At 67.4% G+C, this 10,241-nt stretch overlaps 2 protein-coding genes across 2 annotated transcripts; both read right to left on the reverse strand.

The window, feature by feature from the left end:
* Positions 1-317: 317 nt before the first annotated feature.
* LOC136290837 (interleukin-12 subunit beta-like) lies at positions 318-2,120 on the reverse strand. The gene is made up of 6 exons (XM_066185179.1): positions 2,051-2,120; positions 1,481-1,702; positions 1,256-1,364; positions 991-1,172; positions 738-886; positions 318-458 (listed from the first exon to the last, which is right to left on the reverse strand). The coding sequence occupies exons 1-6, from the start codon at positions 2,118-2,120 to the stop codon at positions 318-320; spliced, it is 873 nt and encodes a 290-aa protein (XP_066041276.1).
* A 1,659-nt stretch (positions 2,121-3,779) lies between these two features.
* Positions 3,780-9,648, reverse strand: DQX1 (DEAQ-box RNA dependent ATPase 1). The gene is made up of 11 exons (XM_066185155.1): positions 8,801-9,648; positions 7,534-7,727; positions 6,943-7,318; positions 6,513-6,752; positions 6,168-6,267; positions 5,899-6,054; positions 5,539-5,730; positions 5,322-5,447; positions 4,696-4,886; positions 4,423-4,613; positions 3,780-4,348 (listed from the first exon to the last, which is right to left on the reverse strand). Exons 1-11 carry the CDS (start codon positions 9,080-9,082, stop codon positions 4,171-4,173), a joined length of 2,226 nt encoding a protein of 741 aa, XP_066041252.1. The 5' UTR covers positions 9,083-9,648; the 3' UTR covers positions 3,780-4,170.
* Positions 9,649-10,241: the final 593 nt, after the last annotated feature.

The raw sequence follows: 10,241 nt of genomic DNA on the forward strand, positions 1-10,241 counted from the left end.
TGAGGATTGGGGGAATTCAGGGAACCCATGTGTAGCTGGGCAGGGTTGTGGGGACCCTCTCTCCTGCCTGTCCCCGAGCTAGGGACAGCATAGTCCCAGCCATGCAGATGGACCCCAGGGCTGAGTCTTGTGCCAGCCAAGAGCCCTGTGGGGGCCCAGGACCTCCCTTCCCACACAGACACCGACCCGTGTTTGTGGTGACAAAGCCAATCCCAGAGTTTTAATAGGGGGAAAAATCCTTTTCCGAGCTGTAAAGGGATGGCGGTTCTGGGGAAAGGACGTTCCCGTTTGCGGGGTCAGCACCCTCAAAGCCACTGTTATTGGGGTGTATCCAGGCCCATCCAGGCGCTCCAGGGGCTCCAGGCCGGGGGGGTGTAGGGGTCCCGGCAGCTGATCCTCACCCGCCGCGCATCTGCCTGCACCGGCGTCTCCTCCACACCCTCCACAAACTGCTCAACCTGCAAAGGGGGCAGGGCATAGTCTCGGGAGATCCTCGGGGAGGGGCCACCAGCAGCCCCTGACCCTGGCAGCGCTGGGGGGAGCAGGGGTGACAGCCAGGGGTGACAATTCATCACCCCAAGGGAAGCAGCAGAGTGAGGAGGGGCCATGGCTGAGCATCTTCCCAAGCAGAGTCAGGGATGGGGCAGGGTGGGCACGGGACAAGGAGGGCACAGGGCAGGGTGGGGACATGGGGTGGGCTCTGCAGGATCCCCCTGGGCAGAGACCCCCCTCGTTACCTGGGTGCCGTTGTGCAGCTCATACTGTAGGTGGTAGAGCAGTGTGAAGTAGGACTTGGGGAGCAGCCAGGAGGCCGGGGGGGCCCAGGCCAGGTGGAGCTGCTCCCCCCGCTGCTGCAGGATCAGCTCCTGGGGCGGATCAGGACGCACTGTGGACAGAGGAGGCTCAGAACAGGGGCTGAGACACCCCCCCCCCCCGAGCCTCCAGTACCTCTTGGACACCCCCACCCTGCTGCTCCTGCCCTGAGCTCACCAATATCACGGAGGAAGAAGTGCCTGGAGAGGTTGAGGTAGGAGGTGTCCGAGAGCCCCTCCAGGTGCAGCTGGAGCGGGTGCAGCTCCTCTCCGAAGGGGCAGAACAAGGGGTCTGCCAGACTGGTGTTGAACCAGCCATGGTCACTGGCCACCGGCACCCATGGGCCCACGGAGCCATTGCTGTGGGGAGGGAGGTCTCAGCAGCTCGTAGGGCTGGGTGGCTGTGGTGCTGGTTTGGGTTTGGGGGGTCCTGGGGCACCCACCTGTGTGTGAGGCGGGCATGGAAGATGGCAGAGGGGGGCCCGGGCCAGGAGCAGTGGAAGGAGCCGTTGTAGGACTCAGCCTGGCAGGACACGTTGATCTCCTCCTCACCTGAGGGGGCCAAGGGGTGACTGGTCAGGGGCTGCATGAGGCCAGGAGTGGTGCCCCCTCCCTGCATGGCACTGATGGGGCTCCACCCCATCACCCCTGGCTGCCCCAGCCCATACAGGTGCCGCTGACCACCACGTAGGTGGTGTCCAGCAGGGTGGGGCCGGCCCAGCAGCTGTAGTTGCCAGTGGCTGGCAGGTCCAAGCCGACGATGGTGAGGTTCTGGCCCTCAGGCACCAGTTCGGCCATGGGCTCCTCCTCCCCATTCAGTGTCCAGTAGATGTGCTGCTCTGAAGTGTCACATCGCACCACCACGTCCTGGTTGAACTTCCCCACCTGGACTGGAGGTGAGAGGCAGAGCCTATGGTCAGAGATGGGCTGTGGTGGGGGCAAATGGTCCCCAAATCCACTGTGGGGCTGGGTGCCCCTTGGCCTCACAACCACCCTGGCCCACAGTCCTCACCCTGCTCCTGACTCCACATCCATCCCCCTCACTCCCTCACCCCATACCCACCCCACATCACCCTCATGCCCATCCTCCCCTCTCCCAGCACAGCTGTCCCAACCCCTATCAGAGGGATGTGGGTTTGGGATGTCCCCCACTCCCTCTGCTTCCTCTGCAGTCCCTGCAGCTGCCCCAACCAGGAGATCCCCCCTTCAAGGCCCTGTACCCCAGAAGCAGCACTCACACTTTGGGGGGAAGGCAGTCAGGGGTTCTGCAGGCACAAGGAACAGCACCAGTCCCAGCAGCACCAGCATCTGGGCAGGGAAAGGGAGGGGAAGGGCAGCCCCAGCTGGACATAACTCAGGACAGTGGCACAGCCAGTGTGACCAGCCAGGGCAGAGCCCCCAGCCCTGGGAATAGCATCCGCAAAGCAGGATCCCCCCAAGACCCCCCCAACCCTCCTGGTCTGAGCTTACCTCTGCGTGTGTCTCTCTGGTGGGCTCGGAAGGGCCGGGGCCTGCGGTCTTATACTGGGCTGGACTCCATGGGGCTGCCCCAAGGTGCAGCCACAGCATCATCACAGTTCTCAGAACTGGAGAACGGGAGCCATGCTCGGCCCCCCGCCTCCCACCCACCCACCCAGCCCCGGGACTCACCACCGGTACTTCCCGGGGCAGGGGGCATCCGACCCCCCCTGCCCTGCCCTGAATGCTGCAGGATGGGCCCCCCCAGGAAGCGCTGGGCAAGGGGCAGCGCTGGGCACCTGGGATGGTGTTGGGGTTCTGGGTGGTCCCAGCTCTCTCAAAGCAGTCCTGAGCCTCTGCACCACCTGAGGGTCTGCACCTCACTGTGTGCTGCACAGGACCCCACAGTGCCCTGCTATGGGGTGGGGGGACCAGTGACGCCTATCAGCACCTGTGCCAGTGGTCTGGAGAGGGGCAGCTCAGGGCTGGGCCCCTCTGGGTGGGCTGGGGTGGGTCCCTGAAGGTTTCCACAGAGGCTCAGGGTGATGCCCCAAGGCTGGCACAGGTTGTCTCACCCCTTCCCTCCTCTCCTCGGGCCACTGTGTTTCCCACGGGATGCTGTGCAGGGATGAGGACGTAGGGACAGAGATCATCATGGTCACCAGCTGCCCCTCTGCCAGCCCATGTCGAGGGCACATAGCAGACCCCACCCCGGCAAGGGGAGCGCTGTACCCTTTCATGTACTTTCTGGAGTTCCTAGAAAGCAAAGGGGAAGTGGGGGCTGGGGGAGGCTGGGGGAGCCCAGCTCTCACCTTTTGAGGCACTGCGGCCAGGACGGGGTGGTGGGACCTCTGGGCAGAGCAGAGCCAAGCCCCTGTGCGTGGGCTGTGGGGCAGGGAGGGCGAGCTGGGACCCCCCAGGCCCCCATGCAGCAGCACAGCCCTTGGCTGTAGCACTGTAGGGGACCCCGACAGGGGAGGGAGTGATGGGGTGCCTTGCCCAAGGGTGCCCCCATGCCCTGCCCTGTCTGCGGGAAGCAGACACTGGTGGCAGGTTCAGGGACCCGCTCGCCCCCACCTCGCCAACCACAGCTTCCCCTTGGCTTCTGCAGAAGAACCACAACCACGGAGGGGAAGTCCTGATGCAAAGGCCAGGGATGCACTCAGCACAGTGGGGACCCCAGTCTGGTGCTGGAAACAAGGGTGGGAGGGGAGTGAGACCAGACAGAAACCATCCCGGGAGATGGGAGGAGCAGGGACAGAGACCACCCCGGTCAGACCCCTCTGTGGTGATGTCCCTTGGCAGGACAGAGCCTATCCTGGCTGGACCCCTCTGTGGTGATGTCCCCCGGCAGGATGGACCCCACCCTGGCCAGATCCCTCTGCCATGATATCCAGCAGCAGGACAGAGCCCACCCTGACTGGATTCCTCTGTGGTGACGACCATCGGCAGGATGGACCCCACCCTGGCTGGACCCCTCGCTGCAGTCATGGACACGAAGCCAGGAGCAAAGGTCACAAAACTTTATACAGGAGGGACCCGCGTGTGGCCCCTCGGCCCCGGGCATGGGGGAAGAGGGACAGGTAATGCCTCCAGCCCCACAGCACCCCCGGGAAAGATGGGGTGAAGGAGCCCAGTTGGGAGAGCCCACACAACTCCCCCGGCTGGGGCCAGCGCTCCCCAATCCACGCTCTGAGGTGCCGGGGTGGTCCCACGGCCGCTGGCCCACGACTGACGGCGGCGCAGCGCTGAGGCAGTGCCAGGCAATGCCCGCGCCTCCCTGGGACCTGGGACAGCCCCTGCAGCCACACAGCCCCCCTGGGGCCTCCCCGGGGCTCCCCTGTCCCCAGGGTCATGGCCAAGCCCAGGCAGCCCCACTGCGGGGCTCCGGTGCTCTGGCTCACTGCAGGACACAGACGTCCCCATGCTCATCCTCGCGTCCGGCCGCCTCTGCCAGCTCCGGCTCTGCCGGCGCCTCCTCTGCTGCCACCACCTTCTCCCGCAGCTCCATCAGCAGGTCCCGGCCCTCGCTGGGTGGCAGGTTGCTCAGGTAGTACTGCGGGGCCAACTCCACCAGCCTGCGAGGACAGGGTGGGGTCAGCCAGCTATAGGGACCCCCTTGTTAGGACCTGTCCCCTCCCCGCCCCCTCACATTTGGGGCTGGATCTCCGAGACCACGCGCAGGCAGTTGTCCTGAGAGATGGTGAACTCGTGGTAGAGCACCCAGGGGGGCAGGCGGCGCGGGGGTGGCCTCAGCAGGTACCCAGAGGCCGGGGCCAGGTGTGCCACGTGCTTGTGCGTCAGCATCACGTAGTTGCCGGAGCCGTCGATGTCTCGGGCGACCTGCGAGGGACCAGGAGGGAGTGGGGTGGCTGGGACACCCCCACAGCTCCCCCGTAACTCCCCGCAGCTCCCCTGGGCCCACCTTGAGGAAGTACCCGGAGATGAGGGCCCGCTGGATGTTGAGGGCGTTGGCGTCAGAGCCGAAGGCGGGCGGGGACACCGGGAGCTCGATGCGGCGCATGACCTCGAGCAGCTCTGCCCGCACGGTGCCCGCCAGGCGCAGCGCCTCGGAGCACACCCCGTGCTTCCGGCACCAGCCCTCGTCCCCTGCGTCTGCAGGAGGGACAGCGGGGTCAGTGACGTGGGGACAGGGATGGCACAGTGGGGGCAGTGATGTGGGAACAGAGATGGGATAGTGGGGGCAGCAACAGGACAGGGGTGCCATGGGGATGGGGACAGGTGAGCAGAGAGCCCGCTGGGCTGGGGGCTTAAAGACCATGGAAGCACTGCTGCTCTCCCTGTCTGTGATGCCTTCACACAGCGGTGACAGGGATTGAGCAGAAGGCACAGCCCTCAGGCTAGAGCTGGGACCCCCCAGATCCTCCCCCAGGCAGGCTGGGCACTGGGATGGGGTCAGAAATGTAGCTCCAGGACAGGGACACATGAGGGGGCGTGGGACACCAGGAGGAGCAGGGGATACAGGCGACACAAAGGGGTCTGTAGGATGCCCACAGGGGTGCAAACGCCCCAGCCCCTGCCCACACTCACGCTGCTGGAAGGCGTTGAAGATGTTGATGAGGGTGAAGTGGTCCCCGTTGGGGTGCAGCAGCGCCCGCCGGCGCAGGGCCACGGCCTCCTCCAGGTGCGTGGACAGGGGCACGAAGCAGGGGGATGCTGGGGGTGGGCAGGGGGGTCACTTTGTGCCCCCAGCACCTCCCCAGCAGTGCTGGCTCCTGAGGGCCACCCCACGCCCCCCACACGGTACCTGTGAGCATGGCAGCCAGGCTGACCATCTCCTCCACGCAGTCGAACTCGCAGGAGGCGATGAGGGCCTTGGCCAGCTGCGGGTCCAGGGGGAACTCCGACATGATGATCCCCACCTCCGACAGATTCCCGTCGTCATCCAGGGCTGCCAGGTAGTCCAGGTCCTCCAGCGCTTGCATCAGTGACTCGGGGGCTGGGGTGGGGACATAAGGCAGCTTTGCCCACTCTGTCCTGCACCTGCCAGGCCCCCAGTCCCTCTCCAGAGACAACCCAGGCCGCAGTGATGGCCGCAGCCATGGCTGCCCCATCGTGCCTCTCTGCTCCAGCCCCCCACGCCATGCCTGACCCCCGTGGGCTCTACCTGGGCGGTCAAGGAAGTCACACTGGCCCATGTCAGCGATGTCCAGGCGCTTCAGCAGCAGCACGAGGCGGCTCAGGCTGGTCTCGCTGACGTGGGGCGCAGGGCTGGGGGGCAGGCGTTGCTCAAAGGCCTCCGAGTACAGGCGCAGGCAGGTGCCTGCAGGACAGAGGCCATGAGGTGGGACAGGGACAGGGCAGTGGCACAAGAAGGTGCTGGGCCAGGGGCTGGCTAGCAGTCCTGAGGGGGGGACGCTGGAGCAGGGGTCTCACCTGGGGGGCTGCCAGTGGCTCGCTGCATGCGTGACTCGGCCTGGCTCCGGCTGATGGGCCGCAGCACCTGGGATTCGGCACGGATGCGGGGGTTGTACACCTGCGAGAGGCTGTGAGTGGGACACTGCGGGGGACTCCTGCCATCCCCTAAGGCCCCTCACCCGCCAGTGCAGGGCCACCTCCCTGGAGCAGACCCCTCCTCCCAGCCCGGGACATCATGGCAGGGAGGATCCCACAGGCCATCACACCTCAGGGCAGACCCAGACCCCATCCCATCCCATCCCATCCCATCCCATCCCATCCCATCCCATCCCATCCCACCCCATCCCATCCCATCCCACTCACGCTGCGCAGCTCCAGCCCCGAGTCGATGATGAAGCGCACAGTGCCCAGCGAGAAGGACGAGTCCCCAAGCCAGTGGGTGACAATGACACGCCGCTCCCGGCTCTCCTCAGGGGTCTCCTCGTAGAGTCTCTGCGCTGCCCGGCCCACACCGGGGTGCAGCGGCAGCACCAGCAGTGGGCCCAGCGCCGGGCTCAGCGCCACGGCCTCCGTCTGGATGGCACTGCAGCACTCGGAGATCTCCTGGGCAAGGACAAGGGGGCACAAGTGACACTTGCTGACACACCTGCAGCATCCCTATTCCCAGGTCAGGCTGCTGCACCCACCTCCCACTGCAAAGGAATCCCAGCTCCCACAGTTTAACCCCAGACACACTTTGGGCTCCCCATTGAGAGGGACACCCCAAACGTGCCCTGTTCCCTCATCAACCCACCTGCTCGCTGGCCAGGAAGATGAGGACGTGGCCGGGCTCCTGGCGTTGGTGGATGTCCAGCACGGCCTGACAGGCAGCAGCCACTCTCCCGTGGGCTGGCGGCTCCCGGTAGAGCAGCTGTGGCGAGGAGCTGTGCCCCAGCACCCGCACCACGGGGGGGTCCCCGCAGAAAGCGCGCAGCCGCGGCTCCAGGGCGGGCGAGGTGACCACCACGAGCCTAAGGGCCGGGCGCTGGCGCAGCACGTCCTTGAGCAGCCCCAGCAGCGCATCCGTGGGCACCGTGCGCTCCTGCACCTCGTCCAGCACCACCACCCCGTACTGCCGCAGCAGCGGGTCCGACGTCATCTCCCGCAGCAGCATCTCGTCCGAGCAGAACCTGCCACGGGCCCACCCCATCAGCACAGACCCCTGGCTGGGGGGAAATGCTTTGCCCCCTCCCCACAGCAGCCCCCTCCGCGCTGCAGCCCCCTCCCCGCTGCAGCCCGTGCCACTTTCCAGCAAGGCCAGGCTGGATTAAGGGATTAGGCGGAGCTCAGCGGGATTAGGGCGCTGTGCTCCCAGCGCGGGCCCCGCCGTCCGTCCCTCCCGCACCTGAGGATGGTGTCGGCGGTGCAGCAGTCCTCGTGGGGCACGCAGTAGCCCACCTCGTGGCCCAGGTTCAGGTCCATCTCGTCGGCCACGCGCAGGGAGAGGCTGAGGGCGGCCAGGCTGTGGGGCTGGGTGCAGGCCACCAGCCCGTGGGAGAACCGCATGGACAGGGCGTACTCAGCGCACCACTGAGGGATCTGTGGGGACAGGGCATGGGGCAGTGTGGCTCCAGGACTGTCCCCTCCCTGCTGTGCACCTCCAAAGGGCACAGAGATCTTTCCCATGGATCTGGCTGCATGATCTCCAGGGCCAGGGGCTGTCCAGAGGCACTCAAACCTCAGGCAGGATCGTCCCTCCCAACTCCTGTCACCTCTGAGCCCCACAGGAGCACCACGGCCCCACACCTGCAGCTTCCTGTCCCGGTGTGGGACAGCATGACCCTGCTCTCACATTAGGGACACGGGACAATGGCCTGGGAAACCTCACAGAGAGACAGGGAAGGATCACCAGGGGGCAGCTGCTGGCCAAGTGCCTGGCCTGACAGAGTGGGACAGTGCCAAGGCCACGCAGATATCACTTTGGCACCAGGGACCTGAGTCCTGCTTCCTCCTGTCACCTCTGAGTCCCCCAGGAGCAGTGCCTGTGCCTCAGTGTCCCCAGGACCCTGCAGGGACTGCAGACAGGGTGCTGCACCCAAAAACACCGGCCCTGGGGCCCGCACAGGGACTTTATTCCCCAAATCCGGCAGCGCCAGCCCAGCCCAGAAGCTCAGCAGGTCACACCCAGGGAGGTGATTTGGTTGAGCACCTCGAGCCCAGGGCAAACACCCCGATTGCCTACGGCGACCCAGCCCATTCCGGCCCCGCAGCTGCGCCACCGCTCCCCTGCAATCCCTTCCCCGGTCAAAGTCTGTCAAGTGCCGTCCCCGAGTGTCACCAGCAGCTGGGACCAGCTCCCCGGGGCAGGCGGGAGGGATTTGGCGCCCCAGCCTCTGCCGCTGTCCCTGCACCATGCCCAGCTCCGGGACGGGCCGTTCCCCCCTCCCGCCGCCATCTCCGGTGCCAGCCGCTCCCGTGGCAGCGCTTCCCGGCTCGTGCTGCGGCTTTGCCCGGAGCCCGGCGGCGGCCCCAGCACCCCGCGGTGCCCGCCGGGCTCAGTGCAGCGTTCCCGGGGGCCCGGCACCTTCTCCGTGTGTCCCACGGCTCAGGGGCTGCCGTGGCGTCTGGGAGGATGCACACGCAGCCCCCAGCTCTGCCCTCGCCCTCCTCACCTGTGTGCTCTTGCCGGTGCCGGGGGGTCCGGACACCAGCACGATGCCGCTGTTGCCCTCCAGGTGTTCCATGAAGCTGTACTTGGTGGTCCAGACCGGCAGCTCCCGGCGCTGCCGCAGCAGCTCGTAGTAACGGGAGGAGAAGGGCAGCCCGTCGTAGGGGTTCACCTCCAGGTCGCCGTCGCAGCTCAGGGACGGGTCTTCATCCTCCTCCTCCTCCTCCAGCGCGGAGCCGGAGCCGCTCGGCCCGGGCAAAGGGCCCGGGGCCCCGTAGCCGGCCATGGCGGGGACACCGGAGCTGCGAGGGCGGGCGGGGGTGGAGCGGGACCGGCGCTGACCCACCCTCGCCTACGTCCCGGGAAGGAGCCCGGTGCAGCCCAGTGCCACGTCCCGTCCCGCGGGGAGGGGGGACCCGCGGATACCGGGGACGGGCGGGGGATGCGGGCACAGGGGCACGGACAGGTGCGGAGGGGTGACACGGCCGCGGAGACCAGGAACAGAACCGGAGTGTGCGGGACCGGGAGAACGAGCAGGGAACCGGGACGCGGGCAGGGAACCGGGGAAAGGGGATGGGGCAACGGGAGAGCCCCGCAGGATCGAGCAGAGTGCGGAGACCGGACAGGGCTGTGCGTGGGGACCGGACCGAGGAAGGGTACAAGGGTTGCGGGACAGAGCGGACACCTAGGGAGGGTCGGTCCCGAACGGTACGGGCCGAACCGGGTCGGCGGAGCACCTGTACGGGACGGTCCGGACCGGGCACCTGAGCACCGGCACCGGGCCGGACCTCAGCGGAGCGGAGCGGGCGGGTCAGGTCGGGGGCGGGTCAGGGGCGGGTCCCCCGCACCCTCCCGGGCCGCGGCCCCGGTTCCGGCCCCGGTTCCGGTTCCGGTCCCGCCGCTCACCTGCGCGCGCCACCGCGGGCCCTGCCTGGGGACACGGTCACGTGACACCCGCCCCATCACGTGCCCCGCCGGCGGCAGCCAATCAGCGCCCGCGCCGGGCGGGGCCCGGATGTGGCGGCGGTACGGGAGCGGACGGGCCCCGCCGGGATCTCCGGCACCCCCGGCAGCGCTCCCGCCCCCGGCCGCGGCCCCGCCCTGCCCGGCGTCCTCCGGTGCCAGCTCCGGTGTGCGGCTCCGAGCCCGAGCCCGCCTGCAGCGACCTTTCGGACCGGGCTTCCCGGTACCGGACATCTCGGTGCTGGTGCGGGGCATCCCGTACTGGATCTGGGCATGCCGGTGCGGGACCGGGCGTACCGGAGCCGGGCATCTTGCACCGTCGCATCCTGTAGTAGTGCCGGGCATCCCCATGCGGGACATCCTCTACAGCTGTCGGGTGTACCGGAGCCGGGCATCCCGTACCGGTGTCGGTCCTTCCGTACCGGAGCATCCCGTAATGGTGCTGGTCATACTGTTGCTGGGCATCCTGCTACCGGAGCGGG

Source organism: Chamaea fasciata, unplaced genomic scaffold (assembly GCF_029207755.1).
Source record: "Chamaea fasciata isolate MVZ Bird 193981 ecotype frontalis unplaced genomic scaffold, bChaFas1.0.hap1 SCAF_6, whole genome shotgun sequence".
NCBI classification, from domain to species: Eukaryota; Metazoa; Chordata; class Aves; order Passeriformes; family Sylviidae; genus Chamaea; species Chamaea fasciata.

Coding starts and splice junctions, on each gene's coding strand:
- LOC136290837 (XM_066185179.1), bottom strand. CDS start 2,120: ATGCTGGTGCTGCTGGGACTGGTGCTGTTCCTTGTGCCTGCAGAACCC. Junction 1,365..1,480: donor CGTGGTGGTCAGCGGCACCT/GTATGGGCTGGG, acceptor TGGCCCCCTCAG/GTGAGGAGGAGATCAACGTG. Junction 1,173..1,255: donor CATGCCCGCCTCACACACAG/GTGGGTGCCCCA, acceptor CCCTCCCCACAG/CAATGGCTCCGTGGGCCCAT.
- DQX1 (XM_066185155.1), bottom strand. CDS start 9,082: ATGGCCGGCTACGGGGCCCCGGGCCCTTTGCCCGGGCCGAGCGGCTCC. Junction 5,731..5,898: donor TGACTTCCTTGACCGCCCAG/GTAGAGCCCACG, acceptor TCCCCACCCCAG/CCCCCGAGTCACTGATGCAA. Junction 4,887..5,321: donor CTTCAACGCCTTCCAGCAGC/GTGAGTGTGGGC, acceptor TCCCTCCTGCAG/ACGCAGGGGACGAGGGCTGG.